At 52.8% G+C, this 26,570-nt stretch overlaps 5 protein-coding genes across 5 annotated transcripts; 3 read left to right on the top strand and 2 right to left on the bottom strand.

Annotated features, from left to right (window-relative positions):
• Positions 1-6,350: 6,350 nt before the first annotated feature.
• On the bottom strand, positions 6,351-6,599 carry SPSK_10602 (uncharacterized protein; the record flags this gene model as incomplete). Its single annotated transcript, XM_016736946.1, has 1 exon — positions 6,351-6,599. The coding sequence occupies one exon, from the start codon at positions 6,597-6,599 to the stop codon at positions 6,351-6,353; it is 249 nt and encodes an 82-aa protein (XP_016585806.1).
• Positions 6,600-15,728: 9,129 nt separating this feature from the next.
• SPSK_04052 (FAD binding protein domain protein) lies at positions 15,729-17,879 on the top strand (the record flags this gene model as incomplete). The annotated part of the gene is made up of 1 exon (XM_016730865.1): positions 15,729-17,879. One exon carries the CDS (start codon positions 15,729-15,731, stop codon positions 17,877-17,879), a length of 2,151 nt encoding a protein of 716 aa, XP_016585805.1.
• A 965-nt stretch (positions 17,880-18,844) lies between these two features.
• On the top strand, positions 18,845-19,498 carry SPSK_04560 (uncharacterized protein; the record flags this gene model as incomplete). Its single annotated transcript, XM_016731363.1, has 2 exons — positions 18,845-18,937; positions 19,034-19,498. 2 exons carry the CDS (start codon positions 18,845-18,847, stop codon positions 19,496-19,498), a joined length of 558 nt encoding a protein of 185 aa, XP_016585804.1.
• Positions 19,499-20,345: 847 nt separating this feature from the next.
• SPSK_04398 (uncharacterized protein) lies at positions 20,346-21,461 on the top strand (the record flags this gene model as incomplete). The annotated part of the gene is made up of 1 exon (XM_016731205.1): positions 20,346-21,461. One exon carries the CDS (start codon positions 20,346-20,348, stop codon positions 21,459-21,461), a length of 1,116 nt encoding a protein of 371 aa, XP_016585803.1.
• Positions 21,462-22,101: 640 nt separating this feature from the next.
• SPSK_03881 (uncharacterized protein) lies at positions 22,102-26,244 on the bottom strand (the record flags this gene model as incomplete). Its single annotated transcript, XM_016730696.1, has 2 exons — positions 22,102-26,086; positions 26,150-26,244. 2 exons carry the CDS (start codon positions 26,242-26,244, stop codon positions 22,102-22,104), a joined length of 4,080 nt encoding a protein of 1,359 aa, XP_016585802.1.
• Between the last annotated feature and the right edge of the window lie 326 nt (positions 26,245-26,570).

The raw sequence follows: 26,570 nt of genomic DNA, 5'->3' as shown, positions 1-26,570 counted from the left end.
TCTAAAAATGGGAACCGTTGCCCGAAACAAACAATGGACGCGTGAGGCGGGCATCGAGATACCAGGTCTTGGCGGAGGCGGATTTCGCGAGGCTCTTTTTATTTTTGCTTTATTGTTGTTTTTATTCTATTTTTATTATTATTATTGCACTTACTGTATTTATTTATTTGTATCGGACTTGCCTTCCGTACGTCACCAATCCCGTGCGGCCTCTGTTGAGCGAAAATGGCCGCGCACTGCGATTTTGTGAGTTTATGCACTAATGCCCGTTTTGGTTTTGCCTGCCACCAAAGAGGCAAAAAAAAAAAAAAAACCGGCGGAGGAGCTGTTCAGCCCTACCAAACCTCGGACTCGACGCTAAACGCGGAATGGTGATTGGAGCAGAAAAGGGAAAGGGGGTAAAAGGGAACAAAATGGGGGCACCCCCCTGCTGCAAGACCAGGCTTGCCCCCTCCTCAAGAGGTATTTCTGGGATGCGCATGGCGTTGGTGTAAGTGGAGGTACCAGTTGGATAGGTGCGTCCAACGGCAATACCGCGCGGCGTTTCTTTTTTTTTCTGTAGTCTCTTCTCTCTGTTCTTTTCGCCTCGTTTACAGAGTACGTCTACTCGTTTATTCACCTAATTTTTCGTTGAGCATTCTCCCCTTTTGCATTTAGTCCTTGTCGTATTTTCTTATGCCCTTGGGACATGCCGTCGTATAAAATAAAATAAATAAATAAATAATAAATGAAAAATAAAAACAAAGAAACACAAAGAAAGAGAACAAGAAAAAGAAGAAAAAAGGCCAGTTATCTACAACTCCAGTTTTCAATGGAGTGAGTTGATTTTGTTATTACGAACCCATGAGGCACAATGGGGACCGCAGGGGCATTCCTGTTCCTTGGATGACCTTGAAAGTCCTTTCAGCCAAGTAGAAAAACGACAGTGGGACATTAGACAAATGAGGTGAGAAGAAACAAGAAGGCAGGCACGAGACGAACAGAGCAGGCTGAAAGGTGGCCAGGACAGGCCAAAAAAAAAACATGGCAAAAGTGACATGAGAGACAAGTAAGACACACCGACCAGGACCCCATTTGTAGCGAGAGGAGAACAGGCAGGGATCAGCACCGGAATCAGTCCACCGCCTGCCTCCTATGCAATTCAGCAGCCTAGCGTTTGTGCACAGAGGGCACAGAGGGCACCGACCTCTTTCACTATGCTGGTCCGATATTTTGATCAACGACATGTTACAGAGCAGGTCTGGGCTGGCTGCCTCTCTCACACTCGTCTTGTTGGCTATTTTGTTCTTTTTTGTTTCTTTTTTGCCTTGTGTTTCTTGGCCTGTAACGTTTTCGCTCAGCCGCAACCGCAAAGCAGTATTGGTATTCTGTAATTAGCATGAGCTTAACCCCCGTCCCTTTAGGGCCAAGGCAAAAGCAAATAATATGGAGCAGAGCGTGTCAACAGGCTGCAGGCAGCAAAACGAAAGCTGACAGTTGGGACAGGGGACATTGAGTCAACGAATAGCAACGTCAGCACCACAACCAGAACGAGCATTGTCAGCTGTGCCAGGGTCGTTCCTTTTCCTCGTTCTACCGTTTCCGCTTCGTCTTCGGCCAATGTGGTCACGATGGTGTCTTGGTCCTGCTTCTGGCCAGTGCACATTTGCCACGGAGATGATTAGAAGGGGGGAGGTGGAAGGAAATGACGATAATAGAACAAGTAAACTATTTTTTTTTAAAAAAAAAATGACGAAAAGCAACAAAAAATGCAACGAAACAATGTCAAGAGGGTCTAGGCTTTCTTGGCCGGAACGACAAAGTCGCAAACACTAACACGCTCGCATGCTTTCGTACTTCGTATCGCAATTCACGCTACTTGTGGACAACATACCGGCACAACTCGATCGGAAAACATGACTGTAATACAGCAGTCACCGGAACGTTGACCTGCCCGGGCACACGAAAGTCGGGCACATGAAATAAACTTTGCGTGGAGGGGAACGGGGCTCAATCACTGTGCTCAATTTAGGTTGCGATTGATGCGATGAGGGACGAGGTCCGGCATGTATCTCGTGGTCAGCAACTCTGTTTATCTCTCCCTCCTTCCTCGTCCTTCTCGCAAGACGCCTCTTTACTGCGCGGTTTCCTGGTTTCCCGCGACAAGCGGCTCAGACAAGGGGCTGGTCTTTTACGGTGCCCTCTTCAGTTGGGGTCGCAGTCGTAGATGACTGCAGTGCAAACAAAGAATAAGCCTTGTCGGGACTTGGACCACAGCGACGATCAACAGGGTACAGGACGCACGCCACTGGCGAAAAGAGGTGAAAGGAATACCTCCGTGCAGGACAAGGTGAAGAACGACAAAAGCGAAATAACGAGTTGTCTAAAAAGGGGTTAATGGGACGAGATGGGCTTGGTAATACGACCGACTGCCTTGCTGTGCTCCATGCTCCGTATTCCGTACTTTGGTTTGTCGTAGTTTGTCGTTCTCCGTAGATTGTCGTTCCATGTTTACACATGATTGAAAGGGACAGGAGAAAACGCCCAAAAGGTTTCACGCTAGCAAGGAGACCTACTCTGCTGGGCAGGGCTGCTCCGACCCCAAATACGGAGGAATGCCGTTGGTGGGTATGTTGTCGAAAGGGGAAGAAGAAGAAAAGAGATACAGAATACGTTGTAGATCGAAAGGACGAAAAAGCGAAATATCACGAATACGGACCATCTCATACCAATTCACAATACGAATGTAGTCGTTTTCCTTTCTCATACCAGACGGACAGCCAGGGCCTGCAGCAATACTGTCGCTTTGCATCTTGCCTTCCCACGGAGAGAAAACGCCGCGGCGTGAATAGACTAGGACGAAGGATGTTGGGATGATGCAGGCGCTTGGGTCGCATCAGACGGCGTACTCCGTAGTCTAAAGGATCTCGCACCGTAGTACTGCAACGCTGCAAGCTAGAGGGTGCTTCCAAATAGCAACCATAACGCAGACAACGGTATTCTGATCTAGCCATTTTTATTTGATTATTAATTGTTGCATCGTCCGAGATACCACATCGATCGAGATTGACGCGCACAAGCCTCCCAAGCGTTGTGACAGAGGGCGAAAAAAGAAAAGAAACAAAAAAAAAAACCAAGAAAGACGGCTGACGTTATTCGGACGCTTCGTTTCGGCGACATTGGCCGAGTCAGCAAGGACTTTCCTCTTTTCAGTGAGGAGCGCAAAACTCCCCGTCAGAGTGAGATAAAAGGACGCAGCAACACGGTGTATGACGGCGTGCAACGTACGGTGCGCAGGGGCCATGTCGTTGGCGTTGCCGGCCCTGGAACGAGCTGGTAGTGCTCCGTAGGGCGTGTGTCGATGGAGAAAATAGCAAAATAGCATGTTGTCAGCGTCTGCGAACGTCCACCAAAAACGCCGACCCCCCAACAATGTGGAAACGCAGCCCCCTGTCGCTCTTGACTGTTTGTTTTGTCGTCGTCCCGACTGCTTCCCATGTCCGTAAGGCTACGCTTGTGCCAATCCCCGGGCTCCAATCAACGGGCAAACTATACGGGCGGGCAGAATGGCTCCTGGGCGCTGCTGGGCTGGTGCCAAATCCCTCCAATAACGCGAGAGCCAGTGACCCATGAGCAGCGAGCCAACCTGTAGGACCGTCAGCCTCCGTGAGCTAGTGCATCTTCCACGGCCTGCTCTTGCGGCGGCTTGACTTTGCTCTCCGAGCACCGAGACTGGTATCTTGTGGGTGCATCGCTGCGTAGTAAGATCTGACGGTCACAAGTTCACAGCGTTGGAAGAGAAATAGAAAAAAAGAAAGAGAGAAGACGACAGACCGTCTGCATGTCTTGCGCGTCTCGGACAGTGCGGTGCGTTGATGATGTCGCAGAGTACGGAGCACAAACAAACTCCGCAGTCTAGTTCATATGGCGGAATACGATGTACGACTGGAGAAATTAAAATCGATGCCAGCAGGACACCCCTTGGCCTTTCTGGCCTTTCTGACCGTTGTTTCTTTCGTCTTCTTTTTACACCGTCACGAGCTTATCACGAGCCTGTCACAAACTCCTTGCCGTTTCCGGAACAGTCGTCTGTCATTCTTGTCGCCGCGCTCAGGCCTGGTCAGTCTACTCCTTTCTTGGTTTGGCCGTCCGGTAAACGGCCGAGCCGGACTCGCAGAAAAGGTCCAAGAGACGTCCAGTTGCCAACACCCCCATGCCGTACCCATGCTCCGCATTGGTGCCGGGCCATTTGCTTTTCCTCGACGCCCTTGGAGCATTATGGGACACTGTCCAGTCGTGTCCAGTCGTGTCCTGGCTCCATCGGAACCGCCTGGATGGTTACATTCCCTTTTCATGTTTCTTTTTCATGTTTCTTTTTCATGTTTCTTTTTCATGTTTCTTTTTCATGTTTCTTTTTCATGTTTCTTTTTCATGTTTCTTTCTTTTGTCCAACTTTCGTGAAAGACACTCGATTCCACCGTCCAGCCCTTCGCCCCTCACGGCCAAGAACAACTGCACGTCAACACGGCGTCGATCGAGTACTTTAGCAATTCCCTCTTTCCATCTCGTACTCCATCGCCACGACAAACCGTCCTTGTTTATTTGCCTTGATGCTCCATGTTGTGTCATATGTTTACATCATTGATTGTCTCGGTCTTTCTTATACAAGAACATCGACTCCGTATATGTCAGCTCACATTGGTCCATCGGCGGTAAGAATGTTTTTTTTTTTAATCGGGTCGACTTGCCAAATCTATTCATCATTGTATTTTAAAGTGGGGGGAATGAGAGGCGAAGACAAAAGGCAAGAAACAAGACGTCGTAAGGACAGAAAAAATCTCATCTCAGGCTGCCAAGCTTCCATTTTTGTTCGATTGTTCTTTTTTTTTCTTTTTCTTGTCACCTTCCTTTCATCCCCTCTCTTCTTCCCCACCCTACATGTCGTACGTGTCCCTTGCATATTTGGTCCGCCTTGAAAGGCTCTCGCTTGTATTCGATACGAGTTCTAGAGTCAATGGCCATTGACTCGTATCTACATAGTCGGTAACTCGACGCAACTCGACAACAAAGACAAAGGAGAGGCAATGCATCCTCCGGACGTTTGATGCAGTCGAGTAGCCGTCTGACCCGTTTGACGAAAAAGACGCTTCCCAAGGCCCGGGCATTGCGTAACAGAATCGACAACTCAGGACACTGCCAGAGGAACAAAAGGCAACTAGAACGGTTCTAGAACAACTGACCAAACCCGCCGAGAACAAAAGCCCTCACCGTTGCGGACAAGGGCTGCAAGGTGAGAGAGAGGCGACGGGGTGGAGGAATGCACCCTGTAAATCGACTAGAGTCAAACAGGGAGGAGGCAACAGTTGCATGGTGTACGGAGGACGACGTAAGTGACCTTGACTTGCCCTGACCTGCCTCCACTTTGTCTCTGCAATCGCTGAAATCGACGATGTCGCAAAATAGCCGGCTGTCCGGCAGTTCCTGCAGGCCGCATCCAAGCGAGGGCGGTGAGGCGTCGTCAGTTGACTTTGTATCATATAGTCTACGTGTATTGTTGTACGTGTATTGAACCAACGGACACGGGAGTATGACCGTTGGGGTGCCCCTTTCATTGTTGTGTGGTTAATTTGTTTTAGTTGTATTTTTTATTTTTATTTTTATTTTCTTACTTTTACTCAGCTGCCTACTTTCGTTCAGCTGCCATTTCTTGACTTTGCCGCCTCCGTGTCTCCAGTTCCAGCAAGCAGAGTCAGCCAACGAAACCCGCGACTCGCATGTTTTGATGTTACCTTTGAAGACTGGTCTCGATTTTTTTTTTTTCTTTCCCATTTTCCCAGACTGCAGACTTGCTCTGCTGACCGCCCCTGGTCCATCAGCTTGGGCCATGATCGCCCAAGCTGTTCAGCATGGCGACGTACAGCGAACTCAACCTATTCTGCCCGGTTTCATGGTGATCGCTGCGGCGTCGTTTGTTGGCTTTTTGGTAGCTGCGGGTTCCTTTTGTTTGTCCTAATTTGCATACACGCCACCATTGTTTGCCGTCTTGTCCTGTTCAACTCCATGTATACATACGGTACCACTTGATACAAAGCAATGGTGGTCCGACAGCTGCCGGGCTTAGTGGTCTCTTCGATGCGTATGTACAGCATATGTACCACTGGATCTGGCGTTTCACATCGGCGCTTGCTAATAGCGTGACCCAGAGACATGGGACCCAGTTGCCTGCCCTTTCATGCACTGGCGGACGCCTTCCGTATTTTTGGTCGTCGTTGGCGAAATAATCTGCGCCCTATGGGAACGAGACGGGGACCACTCATTCTTCAAAAGAGGACATGTTCTCCGTGGTTTCGTCATCCTATCATCCTATCATCCTATCCCTCCTCCTCCTCCTCTTCCTCCCTGACGATCCCCGGCGTCGGCACAATGTCCCAATCGAGCCAATCTAAACATTTTGCATTGCCTGGGAGGGGACTGCGGACGGAAGATTGTGAGACGACTCGTGCCTGTTCGGTTCTTTCTCGGCAGCCAGCAGACGTTTTGGTGGCCCTGCGGAGGAGCAGGATACCAATGTACGTCGCATGCAACGTAAACGAAGCTTGCCAGCTTCCCTTTGTGGCCATTGTCCTGGATCTGTTCTGGATCTCGCCTGGATCTCCCGTCTGAGCCCCTGGTCTCCGTCATGATGGCGAAAATGCAGAGTAATACGGAGGACGGAGAGTGCGACATGCAACGAAATGCGGCTCCGTACTGCAGGGGTTTCTTGTGTCGGGTTTGGTCTGCTGTCAGACTTGTTTCCGTACCTGCTTCATCATCTCACAATCATCTGGATGCGGATCATAACCTAGATTATTATTACGTATTCATTGTTTATATTATATTTTTGTTGAATTATTTTTATTGAATATTTAATTTCTGCCCTAGTATTTTGTGCCTCGGCGTGCACCAAGGATCACGGACAATCCTCAATTGCAATCCTCAATTGCAAAAGATCATCACGACCAAGTGTAAGCTGCCAGACGGATCGCGATGGACGCAACCAGCAGCAGAAGGAGTTTTTGTCGCACCACAATACTTCTGTACAGAGGATTCCCCCCCTTATTGATTACAGCCTGCAGGAAGCAACGGAGATGAAAACAGGGGCAACTCCGTGTAGATACACAGATTGACCAAAAACTGGGGCCCTCTCGGGCGCCGAAAGGCTTTCATGTCCATTTTGGCCGTCGGCATTGCTCAACAGGGCATTGCCTTTCACGGCAAATTCCGGACGAACAGGTCAGCAAGTCCGAGGCGCTACGCATATGGAAATAAGGAACAAGCCCACGACACAGCCTGGTAGCGTGGTCTGTTTAGCGGTCATGCAGCGATCCTCTTGCCTGCCCTAACGTCTCACCTTCACCGAGCAGTAAATATGGTAAAGTAACAAACACCCATACAGTTGGCATTCACAGACGATTGGAAAGCAGAGACGGGGAAAGTCAAGGGGAATGGCGGTCTGCGGAGATACGGATGAAAATAACAATCTGGCGACGATGACGGCGACGTCGATGATGGCGATGACGATGATGACGTTGACGGCACACATTCAATGTCAGACAGACGACAGCCATAGACGGTTCCGCTTCCTCCAAAAGGCAGCAAAGAGCAGGGCCTCTTCCGTATTGTTGCGAGAGTCGGGATTAGGCATGGGACGATGGCGGTCTCTCTCTACTCACCGTATGAAGGGAAGTAACTATGGGTGTCTTTTTTTTTTTCCTTTTTTCTCTCGCCACGTCGTCCAGTATTGGGCCATCTGCCATCCCATCGTCACACCTCGCAAACAAGTACACTTCCTGCCCCGTACTCGTAAACTCAGTATGCCTGCAGGCGTTGGCGAAAGTACAGTGCATACAGAGCAATTCAAGTCGTACGATGAGTGTACTTTTTCAATTCGTTTCCATGTTTGGGCTGTCTTTTCCACAAGGCCAAAGTACCTATAGAAACGGCGATCGTCCATCTTGGCTCCAGATAAGGAGGCGAGGGAGGCAAGTGAAGCGAGGCAAAGTGCTGTGGGGTGCGAGAGGTAGTTAACTAGTGACTAGATTATCCTCTCAGCCTTTTGTTCAAAGCAGGAAATAAAAGAGAAACGGAGAAAGAAAATTAACTGCCGTACGATCGACATCGAACCAAGCGCAGGCATTGCCTCTGCAAAACAGATAAAAGTAGAAAAAATTAGAAAGACATGTGAAGCAGACCTAGCAGAGTAATTACAACATACAGTACTCCGTAGCTCGTTTGATAATTATTTAGACAACGAAATATTTACGTGCCATTCGTATCAGCATCTCGTGTCTTGATCCATGAGTTGAGACTGAATTGAGTCGACTGAATTGAATTGACTGGATTGAATCGGATTCGGCGTAGCCGACAGACAAATTCATATTGAAGGCAAATAGACGGGGAGAACCAAGATGAATATAAAAAAGTTGAATTGATTGGCATTAAAAAAACATCAACATGTCATCATCCAAATCAGAGTTTTCACTTCGACGTCACAGAGGCTGTTGGCTCAGCCGTGCATCGCAAAGGATCCATTTTCACACATTTCCCTTGAAGCCAGCACGCAACGGAGAGACAATGGGAAAGGGTTATGCAGGCTCGTCGCTGTCACCGACTCGGGCGAGCCGCTGTGGCCAAGTAAAGCAGTTCAGCAAGGCTGCGTTGGAATGGTGAACGCAAAAAACTTGAAGAAAAAAAATTAAAAGAAAAAGAAAATAAAATAAATTAAATAAAATAAAATGCCGCACCCAGACAAGAGACACGAGCAATAAAAATGCAGGTAATCTACTGTCGTTCAATGCCAGATGTCGTGCAGCCCATCGCGAAAGACGTGGGTCAATCTCAGACAAGCTTTTCCCGCAAGGTTGCGACGCTGCAGACGATGACCAAGGCGCCCAAGGCTGTCCCAAGGCTGTCCAAGGTTATGCAGTAACAATCTTGGCTATTCAAGGATATTCAGGAATATTCAAGGTCATTTCGCATGGACAGAGAGCGCGGGTAGCCATGGTGGAACAACTAGAAACGCCACAGCGTCATGAGGGGAGAACGACACGAAACCAGCTCTTTGGCGGCGCAGCCACAGCCTTTCTCGTGAGCTCGTCTCCTCGTTTAGCTTTTCAGGAAAGTGGACAATATGTAGCCCAAAGGATCAAGTGGAAAAACAATGAAACACGAAAAGGACGTCAGGATGTCATGAAAGGCGCCGTGAAGACGCCACAAAATCACTCTGGAAATCAACTCCCGGAATGAAGTTGCCATGTTTTGCACAAGGACCTGCCTCGTTACGTAACTTTGGCCTAAATGAGAGAGAAAACAGGAGGAGAAGAAAAAAAAAGAAGAGAAGGCGCTCAAAGACTTGAGCATCCACGCGTCGCCTTGCTGCTTTGGGACGAAGAAGCTCAAAGCGGCTCGTAAGGATCAATTTTGTGTTTTCTTCTCACCACGACCAACGCACTTAGCTGCCACACGTCCGGCTCGTCACAGTGGCGAATTGGCGAATCTTGTCACTGGTTGGGGAAACACTCGAGCTTTGGCCAGGACGAGCAAGGCCAGCTGAATCCCAAGGCCAGCTGAGGTGCAGCAAGAATATGCGAGATGCGTCAAAACAAAATGAAAATAAAATAAAACAAAATTAATAAATAGCAAATAAAATAACAATAAAAAAATCATTCGTTCCTCACCCCTTACGTTTGTGCGTCTGTTGACACCAGACCAACGATGGACGACAGCAGACACACCAACAGCCAAGGACGAAAAAAGGCCCGCCGCTGCCGCCAGTCGATTCTTTGGTCCCCTCATCGTCCACCTTTATTCTCCTCACATGCTTCCTTACAGGGCTGACAAAGAAAAGGCTAATGGGAAAGGGGTGTGTACCTGTCTCAGTACGTAAGTCGTTTATGGTCATCAAAGTAAATTGGCCGCCATTGTGACCGTCTCATGCACATCCAAAGCAACACGGCCGCGGCGAAGGGCGGCGGCTTTTGCAAAATCCGACCGTCGGCCGATGTGCGGAATACCACTTGCCTCATTGTAAGGATGGTGAGACTGTGCAGTTGGGTGTTCGTATGCTTCGTATCGGGCGCGAGAGGGAATGAGGGGGTGAGATGGGATGTACTACTGTGTAATTCGTATGTCGCAAGGCAGCATGAACGGAATGAGAACAAAGCGTCAGAAAGGAAAACACTGAAAATAAAAGCGCCGAAATTACAAAGTACGTCTCGAAATAAACCTCCCAAACCGGCAAAGCAAACAGCGGACAAGGCAACCGATCAGGAGAGATGATGCGCGTGGGAATGCCAGGACTGGATGGATGCCAATATTGTCACAGAACCGTCGTAGTTGACGTCGTACTCCGAGATTGGTCCCTGGTTTAAGATGGCTCGAATATGCGACAATAAGAAAGGCAAAAAAAGGCCACAAATCGGCAGTCGTCAAACGCTTTTGTTTGACTCAGGACTGACAGATCTCCCCGCCTCGGAAAGTGTCTCCTCTCCTGGTCATGGACCCCCTCACCTTGTCGATCTCGCCCTACGACTGCCATGAAGAGCAGCAGGGATGAATTCTTCGTACACCCACTCTTGTTGGAGTAACAGACGCCGAGACGTCGACAGAAACAGAAAACAGATGACAGGACAGACCTGCCACGAAACCAAACCAAACCCCGTCTTGTGCACCCCTTTTTCTCGTGCAAAGCCTGTCCGTGGGAATGCGGAAGACGGCGAAAAGACTGGGAAATAAAAAGGTTTTCCTTTTGGTTTCGTCTGGCTCTCGCGTCTTTTTTTTTTTTTTTTTGTTTCCATTTCATGTTTTATTGTCTGACTAGTATCTTACCATTTATTGCTTCCCCATCTGACTGGAAGCTCTCGTGCTGATGTAGTTCGTAAACTGACCAACGAGAGGCCGCAATCGCTTCCCAAAGGAACAAAACAGGAACAGAGGAACAGGAACAGAGGAACAGAGGAACACTCCCACGCTCAGGATCCTATTTTTGGAGCCATTACGACGGAATGACCATACCCTGCGAGTCTGTCCGTGCCATGCGTGAGGCGGGAGTGGAGGCCTGCCTGCCTTACAAAGATGGGATTGAGGCACCCTTTTTTTGGGTCGTCCTCTCATAATGCTTTCTTGTCTCCTCCCGTTTCGGCTTATTACCACCCTTGCAAACGGCAGACGGCAAACTGCAAACTGCAACCTACAGCGGGCTACAGCGGGGCCATCTCTAAACACTCGCTCGTGCACATCTCTTCCCGTTTCCAGCACATGTCCGAGCCGCGACGGGGGACGGAGGCAGGCATCAAACAAGATTTTCCTGTTTGATGTTAACGCGTTGCAATCACTGCCAACTCTGTGCCATTGTTCGCAGCCGTGCCCACGTGAGATTGAGAGACAAGAAAGACAGAAAAAAAGGAGACTGGCAGGCTGGAACTTGTGCATGTCTTGGAGTCTGTCCTCGTGGCATGGCAAAACCCACCCTTGGAAAAGAAAAAGAAAGAATAAATGGAGATGCGAGAGGGTCATGCAGCCTCAGCCCAGTAAGACCTGGCGCGGAAGAGCGGGCAATCTCCTTGGCAATCATTGGCTGTTGGCTGTCGGTCGCTGCCGGTCAATACAACAAAACCAATAAATACAACAAAAACAAAACAACGGCATCCAACGGCATAAACCCAAGTAACAAATACATACGAAGTAGTCCACCTCACGGTGCTCCTCGTTTGTTTCCCGCCCCCATAGACGCTTCCTTGGTCGATCGGCCAATAAACCGAATAAAGGCAGCGCACGGAACAGCCGGAGACGAGCAAAGGACGACAAATCAACCACGGCCCCCGTTTTCCAAGAAAGCCAATCTCCGAAGTGGACGATGGGCTGAGTCCGTCCGGGTCTGGGAATGGAGTACATTATGTAACAGAGTAAAGGTACGCTTGTGCTTGTAGTTGCCCCTTGCTCACCTGCTCACCTGCTCACCTGCTCACCTACATCTTTATTGATCACTTTATCATCTTGGCGTCCCAGTCGTCCGTCGATGCCCAAACTTGTTTACAACGTCATTACTACGTCGTACATGCACGGTCCTTACTCGTGCTCGTGCTTGTGCTTGCACTTTTGAAGATTGGTCCCTATTTGTTTTTATTATTATTATTATTTTTTCGTGCGGCTTAGTGTGCACCGCCTGTTTCGGTATTTGGCCGACGCTCGCCGACGCAGTGTCAAGGTGGGAACGGCAAACTGCCCTGAAGAGAGATGGGCTCGCTGGGCAGGGCAAAGAACGGCACAAGGAGATCTAGGCGAATGGCGGAGAGCGGCGGAAATAGGGAGAGAACAAGTTGCACCAACAGAGGGCTTCCTTTTTTTTTCTTTTTCTTTTCCCCCCTTTCTGTGGGTAGTGGGTAGACTACACCGTGTAAGAGAAAGAGTGTAATGTAAAGCTGTGCCAACATGCTTCGTAACGGCGTCCAAGCCAGGCGGGTGACTTTTCGTTTTTTTTTATTATATATATATATGACAGACTCCCTCGCCCCGCATAGGTGTCGATGATCTAGAAGCCTTCTCGAAGTTTTCCCCATCCGTACGAAGCTGCCGGCAAATCGGTCGGCAAATGGAGGTGGACAAGAAAATCCCACCAAGAAAAAAAAAAAAATTGCGGCGGATATACTGAATGGGGAAATGGACTATGGAGAACATGGACGTAAGGGACCCATGCCCTAATACGGAGCACTGAGAGCCTAGTCGACATGGAATGCCGAGAAACGATGATCGACTCTGGACCGTTTGAACACGACAAGGAGATTCCTGACATCACGAGTCAATGACAAGAGTTTTGTACTCTGTGGATACACTAAATAAAGTGGCTTTTTTTCTTTTCTTTTCTTTTCTTTTCGACTCAACAAGTACATCGAGATTGTTGATTTTTTTGTTTCCCTTTTTATTTCCATTCTTATAGATTTGCCACTGGTAATCCGTGGATCTCGCTCGGTTCACTTTGGCACTCGTACCGGTACTTTTGTATAGACACAACAAAGCAGCAGAAGAACTGTACTGTGTACACGGATTCCGGTTGGGCTGCACTTACTTTTGCGTTCGTCCGTCACTACGTCTCGCACGCCGTCATACGCCGTCTGCCGTACCGGGAAGCGGCACATTGAAAGCCGTTGGCCACGCGATGGGTAGGTCTCTTTTCTTTGTCTTTCTAGCCCGCCTCTGTCGTACGAGTTTGCTTCGTCGGTTTGACCCCGTCTGTCAATCTTTATTTGGAGTCCAATGAATACGGCGCACTAGAGGGCCAAAAGAAAGGACAACAATAATTTTAACAATGTATCGGCAATAAAACGAGCGATGGAGTGGGCATGTCGAAGTTGCCATTGAAAACAGGTAACAGGTAACAGGCTCACCGACCTACAAAGTGCCGACTGACAGACTTACACTCCTCCGTATACATACACGCCCTGCGGAATACGGCCGACACAGGCGATCTTAAATGTGGGACTACAGACAGAATGCCAGGCATACTCTACATTCACCGCTGCATCCACTATTCCGTACTCGTCGACAGGGCCACTTTTACCTTGTTATGTCAATATTCCTCGGCACAATGCACGATGGATAAGCAACAGAAACAAGACGCAAGGAAATAAAGGGAGCACTGGACACGAGAAGCAATGGGGGAATTGGAAACAAAGGCAAGGTAGGGCAGCGTGGCAGCGTGGGCAAGCATGTAGACCAAGTGCGGAGGCACATCAACGGGGCAAAGATGTTGGTGTTGTCGAGGCATACGAGATCATTGACCGTTCATGACCCCAGTTTCTTCCAACGTTCAAACAGTCGCCGGCGTTTGTGACGGTGCCTGCCATCCCCTTGGGCCTGTCCATGTCTTCACGGTCTGTCAGCGGCAGAGAGTGCCGCACAAAATGGAGGCCGCTGTATCTCTGTCTCCCCCTAAGGTCATATACAGATATACAGCACTGAAAGAAGGCGAGTGGCCGAGTTCCGGTGCCATAAATCAACACGAGCCGACATCTTGCCGTGATCCATCTGGCACATTTACAGTCATACGATGCATGGCAATGGCAAGACGTCGAGGCACATGGCCAAAGCAAACAGTCAAACGGAAAAGCATATGTGCGTCGGATGGGTCGTGGTGAGGCTGAATGGATGGAAATTTCCTCGTCCAGTACGTCAACCTAGTTCTTGACTTTTCGATCCATTAAACCTGATACCCATTATCTGTACCTTTTGAGGCAGCTTTCTTTTTCTTTTCTTTTTCCATTTCCCCCTTTTCTACATATTACCTTTTCAAATTAATTCGACGTCAAAAAATAGACCTCTTTGATCAAGGATGCAAGGTCCCGAGTTGATCAAAGCTGATCAAAGGTTTAGCAAGGTGTATCAAGGTCTAACGAGGTCTAACAAGGCCTAACAAGCCTAGCAAAGTCTAACAAGTCTAGCACTGTCTCGCCCACCGAGCTGTTCGTTGATCTACTTAGTAGAATGCCTTGAGATTGAGCCAATCCCAGACAGGGAGCGTGTCTCTCCTCTTTGTAAGCCACGCAGCCCTTTCATTTCCCCATACCCATTTTACTCGCAGTTTGCGACGATGCAAAAGTTGGAAAGGATAATTCGCAACAGCCAAGCGCTGCCGACAGTTCTAGAGTATGGTAGTATATCGTACTCAGGTGTACGAATGTACGGAGTTTTCCGTTCAAAAAAGACGACCTGGTACCTGCAGCTTATATCCGACGGCCGGCTGGAAGACCCATAGTTTCTCTGCCTTGCAAGGATGGAAGCGTCCGTGCTTACGTTGTTTGTTTACTTGCTAGGGGCAGAATGTCATCACGACATATAATAGATGGGAGATGTAATGTGCGACGTCAAGAATATTTTCATATAGTCAGTGTAACATTGCCACCGTCAATGGCTGAGATATAGTATCAAAAGCCGTCCTTGCAACTGCCGTTGGACGCATTATATAATTCTCCGTAGGCCTCGGGCATCTCGCCGGTATATAAACAAGTTCAAGTCGACTCGAATCCGCTGAGGGAAAGATACTGGTTGGAAATCATTTAATAATTCATCGAGAGCCGGGGAAAATTGATGGCATTTACCGGCATCAGTTCAGTTCAAATTGCGTCCGTTTCAGCCACGAGCAGGCAGCGGTAGTCAATGTACGACATATATGTGTACAGCGGTTGTTGAGCTGTCCATTTTTAGCCGGGATGCAATCGGCAACGAATAGTGGTAGAAGCTATTCGGAAAGAATAGTAAAAAAAAAAGGTTCATAGCAACGGCGCGAAAGGACAAAAGAGCCTCGTCTCTAGGCCTTTATGTCCACAACCCTTCCCGTGAAGGATTAGAAAACGCTGCAGCATTCACGACAATGGAACGACGTGTGAATTATCCACACGAGTCAAAGGGCATCAATGACACCGTAATTTACACCCCGCATATCATCCGTCTCCCTGTCCATGATATTTTCTCCGTCCATATTGCAGTGGATCTCGTCTGTTTGTTCGTCGGCATTGGCCCGTCCTTTCTGCACAAGTCAATGTGCCGAGTTCCATTTAAGCATACTTCCGAGCGGGAAGACTCTGGCGATGGTCAAAGAGGACTCGAGCCCCGTACATGATGTTCGATGGTGTACTTCACGCAGACGCGATGGACAAGCCGGACTCATGATATGACTCTCCTTTGACGCCTCGCGATACTCATTCCTTTTTGACGCCATGGCGCCCTTCTCCACGTGGACGGCCCTTGTCGGCCTGCTCGGCCTCTCGGCCTCCCATGTTGCCCATGTTGCGGCGGTCAATTTCCCCTGGGAGGCCATCCAGCTGACCCAGAGCGACGTTGCCAACTTCTCCGCCATTCGCTTCGGCAACAACAACGACGTCTCGGCGGCTCGGACGTCCCACGCATCCTGCCGCGCGTTCCCCGGCACGGCGGCGTGGCCAGCCGACGCCGAGTGGGCGCGTCTCAATGCCACAATCGACGGCGCCCTGCTCCGGCCTCGACCGGCCGCGGCTGTCTGCTACGCCGGTCCCGCGTACGACGCCACGGCCTGCCGGTACCTGTCACGCATTGCACCGCACACACACTACTGGCTGGACACGCCGCTGGACGTGTTGACACAATGGCCCGAGGGCAACACGTGCTTGGTCTCCTTGGGCACGGCCCCCGCAAACCAAACCAACTGCACACAGGGCGGCTACCCCGAGTACGTCGTCAATGCCACGACGGTCAAGCACATCCAGGCGGCCGTGAACTTTGCGCGCAACAAGAACCTGCGCATCGTCATCAAGAACACGGGCCACGATTTTGGCGGCCGCTCGGTGGGCGCCGGCGCGCTCAGTGTCTGGGTGCACAACTTGAAGAGCATCGAGTTTCTGCCACGCTACCGGATCGGCGCCAGCGTTGGTGCCGGCGCTGGCCCAGGCACCTCATCCTCATCGTCCAGGGAATACGACGGCATGGCCGTGCGGTACGGCGCGGGCGTCGAGTCGTGGGAGCTGTTCAACCACATGGGCCAGCACAACATCTCCATTGCCGCGCCCGGCGGCAGCACCGTCGGCACGCTCGGCGGCTGGCTGGCCATGGGCGGTCACGGTACCGTGACGTCGTTCCTGGGGCTGGGCTCGGACCAGGCGCTGTCCATCGAGGTCGTCACGGCCGACGGACGCCTCGTGACGGCCGACCCTTTCCACAACACGGACCTGTTCTTTGCCCTGCGCGGCGGCGGGCCGAGTACCTATGGCGTCATGACATCGGTCGTTGTCAAGGCGTTCCGGCCCATCACTATGACGTCGTCGAGTGTGGACATTGTCTTCCATGCGGACGGTGCGGCGGCGGCACGGCCGCCCCTTGGGTTTCCGGGCGGGTTGCCGCCAGCAAACGGCACGAATCCCTTTGGCTTCCCCAATGGCACGGCCACCGCCAACGGCTCAGCACCTTTCCCCTTTGCCTTCCCACAGCCCGGCACAGCCGCGACGGCGGACGTTTTCTGGGCCGCCGTCAGCAAGTACTACCGCTTTGGCCAAAAGGTGCTCGACGCCGGCGGCATGTGCTTTGGCTACATCTACCCCAGGGGCAACAGCAGCTTCTCCTTCACCAGCAGCCAGTTCTTTGCCAACGTCACGCCCGAGCGCGCCCACGGCATGATGCAGCCCCTGTTTGACGATCTTGCCACACTCGGCATCCGCCTCACCAACCCCCTGTCCCGCTTCGTGTCCGTCTACGGCGCGGGCCACCGTGAGGGGCGCGGCGACGGGCCCGTCCAAACCCGCTACCGCAGCCGCCTCTTCCCGCGCGCCAACTGGGCCGACGACGCCCTGTTCAACCGCACCATGGCCGCCATCCGCGGCTCCATCGAGGCCGGCTACACCTTCCATGCCATCATGCACGCCCCCACGTACAAGACCGCCGGCTGGCCCGGCCGCCACAGCGCCGTCAATCCGGCCTGGCGCGAGGCCTTGCTGCACGGCAGCCTTATGGAGACACAGCCCGTGGGGCTGACGGCCCACGAGGCGCAGGCCCGCGACGCCCGCGCCCACGCACAGATCGACATCTGGCGCGCCGTGACGCCCGGATCCGGCGCCTACATGAACGAGGGCGATCCCACCGAGCCCAACTGGCAACAGAGCTTCTATGGCAACCTGTATCCACGGCTGCTGGCCATCAAGCGGCGGCGCGATCCGTGGGGCTTGTTCTGGGCGCCGACAACGCCCGGCAGCGAGGCCTGGGCCGTGCACACCGTCGACGGCTACCCGGGGTCGCAGAACGGGCCGCTGTGCCGCGTGGCATCGCCGGTCTATGGAGGTGGGGACGATGGAGACGATGGCGACGATGGGGACGACGACGATGACGGGGACGACGATCAGTAGACCTGCATTCTTTGTAAAGTAGAACAATCAGCTGCGCGGAGGGGACTGTGTTTCTTTTCCATTTTGGCCTGCTTCATAGGAACATGACGGTCCCTGTTCTCAATAGACAATGTACCAGTGCTCGTTCGACTGCAAGCGCAAAGGGGGTTTGTTGATCTCACAGCCTTGTTGATTGGAATTGTGTAAACAAGTCGACAAGGCATTGAGAGGCTTCTTCGAAAACACCGCCGCGATATCATCTAAGCCAGCCAATAACATTGAAGCCCGTCATCACGAAACCTCGAAATGGCAAGGTGAGCGGTCGAGAGGTTGCATTCCGACATGGACGAGGTCCCAGATGTTGCTCCAAAGACACTTAAAGGCGAAGCTTGGCGTCGCCGATTTGGGAAGAAGCTTAATGAGGTTGTTGAGGCCAACCCAGTACCCACTTTTCTGTCGGATTCATTGATTATTATTGGATGCAGCATCGATGAGGCCAACTGGTGGAGTGGGTACTAACCCCAATAAACCAATCACAGGCCACGTTTTATCTCCACTCGCAGCTGGGCAAGGCGCAGCAGCAACTTCCATTTGCTGCAGCCTCAGTCTCCCGTCGCTCCTGCCCCACAAGGCAGTGTGAGTCGACGGTCTTGTGGATGATGGTTCAGAAGGCACACACTTGGCAGGAGCGTCCGAGATTGAGTCGTGACACAGAAACGGAAGGATCGATCGTATAAAGTCGGTGATATCCATTTTTTTCAAACCTCATTTTTCAGACCTTCATCCTTCACCACCCATCCGCAATTCACTATTCCTTCCTGCTCAACTACCAGAACCTCTGTCTCTCTCTCTCCACCCTCACAGACCCATCTACTACTGATCGCAAAACAATTCAACACCCTGCCCACCAACATCATTGGCTACGGCCACGGCCTCGAGGCCATAATTCGCCAAATAGTAAAGGTAGAATCTATGGAGAGCCAATAATGGCGAATTTTCTCCTCCTCGGCGACGTCGCCTACTGCAGCTTGGCCTCCGAGATCCACCAGAAGTTCGCCCACCAGGGCATATCCGACGAGGTAGGCATGCGACCTGAGACCTACCACCGCTGACTCTTCTTCCGTGTCCGAGTCCACAAGGATAATTTCGTGACAGAAAGACTAACACCTATGCAGTACTCCCGGTTCCGCAAGGATCTCGACGCGCTGCGGCTCAAGTTGGAGACGGTCCAGCGCGAAATCGTCGCCGACGACTTGGGATTTCTTGCCGACGACTTGGGATCTCACTTGGACGACGTCCCGCCAGTTTGTCGACCTCTTTGGGATTTCATGAAGGACAGCCTTCCGTGCCCGAGCGCGGCACCCATCAATTATCAAGTCGAAGATCCGTTTGCGTGGGCACGGCCGGAAGCCATTGCTCACGTCAATTGCGGCATCAACAGCACCGAGGCACCCAATCTTGACACAGCCATGGCGACTTGCCGTGAGATGTCCCATGAGACGTGCCTCGAGAACATCGACAGCGACAAGAGCGGAATCGCGCTCTGGCCAACCTCCACCATACACCGCAAGCCGATGCACAACGCTACCCGGCCCCTCTACTGCGATGACGATGACGGCGTCAACGAGCCCTTAGTCTAGCACATCTCGTCTGATTCCTTTCCTTTCTGTCTTTCGGTTCTCCCTCTTTCCCATCGACCGCCCCGCCTCAATCGCTTGCGAACCTAATCGGATCGAAGGCGTCAAAAACCACACGAGAGACGAGCACCGCGCTACTCCGTCTTATCGGTAAGCTGCCCGTATATTGGCAGTCTTGCTGGACCCCCGATGGAGTAGCATCCTGCACAGAGGTGCCTTCTTGGCCGCCTCTATGCTACACTCGCCTCGTGCCATCTTTGGCCCATCTCGATCCGATGTGCTTCGGCGCCGCAGTTCTTCCTTTTTCCTTTTTTCTGTACACATTTCTTTTTCTTTTTCTTTTGATATCTGGTCCTTCGGTGCTATCTTTCTCGGTTTGTATTCTGCTTCTTTGTTCCTTCCCCTTGCCTTTCCCATTGAGTTTCCCGGCAGACCATGACGCCCAACATGGATTTGGGGGAGTCGCGGCTCCGGCGGGCCTTCGTTTGAGCTTAGCTGCTGCTGTTGTTGTTTCCCGTCTTTCTGGTCTTTCTAGTTATCTCTTGTTCTTGACCATTGGTGGCCTGGTGGCTGGCATTCGACCTGATTACGTCGTTAAACTGGTCACAGACACAATTGTCTACACGCTTCCGAACTACAAACCGCTCACAAACATCACCATTTTCACCACTGCTGCCACCAGTGCCACTCGCCGCTGCAGCCGCTACGACGACTGCGTACCAGAAGAACAACAAGAACAAGAATCACCGCAAGAATTACGAGAACCGCAAAAGCAACAATTGCCAAAGCATCTCTCAAACGAATTGCCTGCCGGGACCAAAGACTCCCGCCACGCACAATCCAGCCTTACATGATCGACGCCAAAGTACAATTCACCAATTTTTACTCGACTGGCTACATTGCCAACACGAACGACGGAAACAACGTTGACAACACATCCAACGACTTTGACCTCATTTACGGTCTCGCTATGCCTTCTGCCTCTGATCACCGCAGACAAGGACAGTTGCTCGATTCACTGGCCTGGCTCGAAGGCGTTCCCAACACGCCGTCGCCCCTCGGTTGGGACGACGTTGATCTGGACTGGGAGCAGCCGGCGCAATCGTCAGCGCAACTGTCGACGCAACATCCTGGCTCTCAGGATTTCGTGCTCGACCCGCCTCTGTTCCCCTCGCCCACGACCCTGCTGCAGAGCGCCTGGGCGTCGCCGTCCACCTCGCAGTCTCAGCTGTCTCTCTTGTCTCTGTCGCCCGCCTCGTCCACAACGCTGGATGCCGACAGCCTGCTGAGCTTTGACGCCGCCGCCGTACCTCTGCCTGCACCTGCATCCGAGGCCCAGGGCACCATGTCCGACGCCGAGCTCCAGATGCTGCTCGACGGCCTGTCGCCCGAGGACATGGCCTCCATGATGCTGCCGACAACGCAGTTGCTATATGAGCCGGCTGCGTCTCTGCCCATGTCTGTGCCCATGTCTGTGCCCATGTCTGTGCCCATGTCTGTGCCCCTGTCCATGTCGCTGCCCGTGCCGGCGGTCGACAACCTTGCCCAGCACGCCTTCCCATCCCTGGACCTATTCGACCCGTCCATGGGCGCGGATATGGTGTTGGACCCGGTATCTCTGCCGGCGTCGCCAGCAGAGGACGCCGCCACCGTTGGCTCGCAAGGCTCGCAAGGCTCGCAAAGCTTCCGCTGTCGCACGTGCCACCGCCCGTACCCTTCGCGGTCCCGCCTGCGCAAGCACGAGCTCACGCACACACGGCCCTTTGCCTGCACCGTCTGCCACAAGGCCCACGCCGCCAAGAAGGACCTGCACCGGCACCTGTGGTCGACGCACCCGGAGGCAGCGGCCGCGCAGGGCATTCCGAGCCCCATGCGCGTGTGTCACGTGCCGGGCTGCGGCATTGGGTTTCGGCAGGACAACTTGACACGGCACATCCGGACAAAGCATCCCGAAGAGCGGGCATGAGTCTCATGGGGCTTGTTACTGTTGTTCCTCCTGTGGTTGTTGTTGTATTTCTTCGCTCGTGTTTGTCTTATCTGTACCAGTCACCCCTACCCTTCTTTCTTTTTTGTTGCGCTTCTTCTGTTTCGGTTCAAAAAATTCTCAGGAGCGTGTTTTGCGATTTGATTTCTTATACTGTTGGGGTTTATTATTACCTTTGGCGTCTTCTTCGATACGTATTATATACGGGTAATACGGAATATAAAACCACATAAAAATTTAAGCCAATGTCCCAATGCCTGTGAACAATGTAGCCTCTTACATGCCCAATGTCTTTGCGGATATGCTCTTAGAATCGTGGACCTGCGGATCCAGTGAATGAAGCATGCATTGTCTTCTCCTGAGAACCAACATCCGTGCCAAAAACTGTCAAAAAGTGAATGCTAAAAACGAGAAAAACGTAAACACAACAAAATCCGGAATCGTTCGCTCATTCACCGCGCTACAGGCAGCAAAAACTTTACAACAAAAACAAAATGCTCACTGCGTGGTTTGCGCCCCGTCTTGGTGGTATCTTCCTCCTATCACAAATCAACCAAAAATAAGCAGCCAAAGAAAATTACTCTCCTCATCCTAGGTATCCTCCTTATCTTTAGATCCTCTATTACGTCGTCCTCGTCGTCCGTCTCTTCGGCGCCGGCGTGCCATTGCCGGCCATGCCCATCCCAACAATCTTGGCCCGTCGTGTCGCCATTCGGCCACCAGACGGCAGTGCTTTCAGTCCCATGGGCGCAGGCTCCGCAGGTGCAGCTGCTGGCGGTGGAGCCGCAGCGGCCTTGGCGGCGGCAGCAGAAGGGAACATTTTGCGCTGCGTCGGCGGCTGGAGGCGCGACACGCGAGTTGTCCGGCGCGGGATGGACGACTTGTCCGAATCGCCTTGCGGGGCAGGGTCAGCGGAGGGAGCAGAAGAGGCAGTGGGGGCAGAGGTCGGAAACGGCGCAGTAGAAACCAACGTCGCGGTGGACGGTGCACTTTCAGACACTTCTGCAGTTTCCGCAGACAACGGCTGCTCAGTCGCACGCGAAGACCGTACAGACTCGGCCGAACCAGTGTTGCTGGTAGGCTCCACGTCAGGACCAGCAGCTGCGGAATCGGCCTTCGTCGCGCCTTTCTCGGCCGTCTCGCCATCGATCTGGAATCTAGCCAGAACCTCTGCCCAGCGCACGCTCTTGGCCGACTTCGACGTCTTCTTCGTCTTGCGCGACTTGCCGTGACCTTCGTCATTGTCAGGTCTGTCGGCTTTATCCGCTTTGTCGGTCTTGTCAGCGTTCTCACGGCTCGCCGTCTTCGGCGGGAGAATTGACGAATCAAAGACAGACTTCTGCTCGCGCATCGCCCGCAGCGCCTCGTGCGATTGGCGTGCGACAACGATGCAAGGCGGATCGGCGTTTCCCTTGTTCTTGCGCGTGTTGACACGGGTCGTCGCTGCCAGGTCCTTTTCGTCATTGCGCCGCAGGCTGAGGCTGCTCGTCGCGAGCCCGTAGCTGTCGTCGCCATTCAGGTTCAGCGAGCCAGGTAAGCGCACGGGGATATGTGACAAGACAATGGCCGCGCCGTTGGCCGTCGGTGCCGCCGATTTGAGGGATGTCTGGTTGCGCGTACGCTTCGAACGGCGGGGACCCGGGGCGGTATCGTCGCCGCCCTCGGCGGACGTGTCATCCTTCTTGGTGGACATGAACTCGGGGTTGAAGATACCGCCCGTATCGACCTCCATCTTCTTGCGGCGCCGCTTCGGCCGTGGCGGAGAGTTGTCGTCGAACAATGGCTTGCTAAGCAGATCTTCGGACCGGTTTTCGTTTCCATCCGACGGGCCGACAAGCGGCCGTCTCTTCTTCCGGGGGCTTGGGCTCATGTTATGGTCCTTCTTCCCAAAGGGGATACGGCCCTCCAGGGAGGTGAATGGCGACCCGAAAACGCCGGGCTCTTTCTTGTTCATGGGCGACCCAGACAACGAAGCAGTCGAGCTTATCGATCCGGAGCGGCGTCTGCGCTGCAACTTGGCAAGGGTTCGAGCGGACGCCTCCTCGGCAGCGGCGGCAGCTTTCGCGCTTTTGTCGGCCTTGACGCGTGTGACAAACTTTCTCAGCATCTCGGTCTCGGAGTCTTCGTGCGCTGATAGCTGGTCATCTTGCGCAAGGCTGTCGAAATCCATGGTCATCGTTGTTGTTGCGTCATCATCGCCACCAGGGAACATGTTGATGGGCTGAGTAAGCGTATACTCTCCGTTCTCCTCATCCACGGAGCGCGCTGGCGAGGAGCCGTCCGACAGATCCTCAGTTGTCGAGGCTGGTGCAGTGAACACATCGTCGATGGCCGCGGCTGTGGCTTCGGCATTGTCGACTTCTCCCATGTCTTCAATGGCTTGGCCTTCCAGATCCTCCAGAACCCCCAGATCCCCCACGTCCTCCACGTCTTCCACTTCCTCCTCCTCATCGACGAGCTCGTCCTCTTTAACCATCTCTTCATGGTCCGCAACATCATTCTCGTCCACTAGGAGCTCCATGTCGACGTCCATGAGAGGAGCTGCCGGTGAGATGGCAATTTCTGCGGTGTTGTCCTGTTGCGGTGTGTGCATGGCATCCCGAAGGTGGCCCAGTTCGGCGGATGTTGGGCTTTGCCAGCCGTAGTCATCGCCTTTTGTTTCGGCCTTGATAATTTTTGTCTCGGCGTCCATGTCAATTACGGTTTCGGTTTCGGTTTCGGTTGTCTCGGGAAGTGGCAGCAGGAGCGACTCGTCTAGCTGTGTAGCACGTCGCCTAGACACAATGCCCATCTCGTCGGTGACCTCGCGGCTATCCTCCTCCGAGACATCGATGTCCATCTCCGGGCTCAGGCTACGGGGTGTACTCTCATTGGACACATCCGCCGTATCCTCATCGTTGATAGTATCGAGCGACTCGTCGCTGGGGTTGTCCGTAGGGTCGTTGATACTTTCTGACTCTGCTGCGGGCACATCCAAAAGACCATTCGCCTTGGGAGCAGGAGATGAAATCTGTGCAATGGCCTTGCCGTCTATCGTAGCCTTTGTCGGGGTCGACGCCGTAGGCTTCCCAACATAAGGCTTCAAGTCGAAAGACACATTGTGCTCCGACGATGGCGAGTGGTGCGTCTGAACTGGCGGACCAGATCCGAAGATGTCGAGGTTTGTGCGTAAATCCACAACGACGGTCTCGTCTTGTTTTGGGGCCGATGGCGGGTCGTTGACGGTGGACTCATCCAGGCCACTGATTTCAATGGTCGAGGTGGAATTTTCCGGTTCGGAAACGGAGACGCTTGGGACGTCGTCCGCCTTGGATATGTTCTCCTCGAAGGACATATCGGCGGACGCGAGGAAAATACCAAGGCCACCAGGCTGGAAAGTATGCCTCCGGTTGAGGTTCTTCCTGGCGCTTGTCTGTGCAAACACCAGAGGCACATGTTGTGGCATGAAGCTATGGCGGCGGCTGGTTCGTGCTGCGCTTGTGGCCTTGGCTGGTGATCGGCGCTCCATGGTCGAGAACGAAGTCTCACGGCGACGCGCGTTATGGAAGGAGATCCGCCGCTGCACCTCATGGGGCGACTCGGCCTCCATCTCCTCTGCGGCTGGCCGGTCAAAGACAACCACAGGCGACATAGACGGCACCAACTTTCCGCTCGCGCAGGCAGCCTTGGCCGGCGACAGATTCTCAGACATTGGAGCCAGCGTTTTGATCGGGCTGGAAAAGGTCGGCTCGAAAGCAATCGGTGGTGCAATGGTGGCGACTGACTTGGCAGATCTTGCCGTGCCCGGTGTCACCGGTGCGGCATCAGTGGCGGACGTTGCTGGTGTTGCTGGTGGCTCGTGGATGGTGACCATGGAGGCCCGTCTCTTGACTGGAGACGAAAAGACGTGCTGTTGCGCGGCTTTCTTTTCTGGCGACAGCAGGCTGCTGCCCTCCGGCTTCGCCAGGATGCTGATGCGTCGGCTCATGCGTCTCTTGGCGCGTTTCGTGATGTGCTCTGTGCTTTGCTCAATTGCCTCCAGCGAGTCATCAACGGACGCAGCACGTACGGGGCTTTCGGCCGCCCTAGGTTCGATCGGCGTTGGGAGTGAAACGGCGAGAGGCTGGCGGTGGCTGTTTCGCTTTCGAGGCACAACGGCGAGGCTGCGCCCCAGAATGTTGGTGTCGATTACTTCCGCGACTGTCCTGACGGCCATGACGGCGTCTGCACCAATATGCCACCATGTCAGCCCTCGTCTCCTCCACCTCAGTGCGCGAGGGCCACGATTGTACACCTTACCTCTAGCTTTAGCGAGATCGTCCTCGAGCGGCATCTCCGTCTCTCTGGCCTGCCATCGAGCGTCGCCCCAGACGGGTACATAGCGCTCGGTTCGTCTGTGCTTTCGCGGCCCGCTGCCGTTGGCACGCAGCTCGAAGACGCCCCGAAAGTATCGCGTGTCCGCGCTCGATCGCGGCACACCGCCAACCCGCTTCCACACGGTGCGTAGGCCTAGCTTGTTGCCCGCACCGGGGACTGCGATGCGTTTCCACGGCCGAGGATGGGGGAGCTGTATCGGTGCGAAGTCGGCGGCAGTAATTGTCGGTCTCGCAGTGTCCGCGAAGCTATTCCTGCGAGTTTAGTCAGTAAGACACATGATCGCAGAGACAAAGCGCTGGCCTATTGCAATGTACCTAGACAAGCTTGTCGCGACAGGAGTTGAGTCGGTTGGACGTTCGAGGACCGCTTCGCCGTCCAAGCCCCGTGTGCTTGGATAGCTGCTGGCCATCGCGGTTCCGTTTTGCGCTCGAAGGTCAACTGGGTGTTCGTGAAACGCATGAAACTAAAGAAAAAGAGTATCGCGTGCCGCGTTGGCGTATATGAACGTGGTGCTGATGCTACTGCTGGTTGGAAATATGAAGTTTTGTTTGCAATAATGAAAATCGCTGTGCAAAGTAGAGGCAAAATGAAGTATAAAGAAGAAGAGACGAAGATGGGTATTCCGTATTGTGGGAGCGTAGAAAACGCGCGCCGCCTCTATCTCGAGCGATCCTCGGTTGCGAATGTTGGCCAGCAGAATTGCAGCGAAGAAGGGCTATTCAGGCATGCGCTGAT

The sequence above is a fragment of the Sporothrix schenckii genome, assembly GCF_000961545.1.
Source record: "Sporothrix schenckii 1099-18 chromosome Unknown Cont47, whole genome shotgun sequence".
Lineage (NCBI taxonomy): Eukaryota > Fungi > Ascomycota > Sordariomycetes > Ophiostomatales > Ophiostomataceae > Sporothrix > Sporothrix schenckii.
This window is presented reverse-complemented; position numbering and strand designations above follow the sequence as displayed.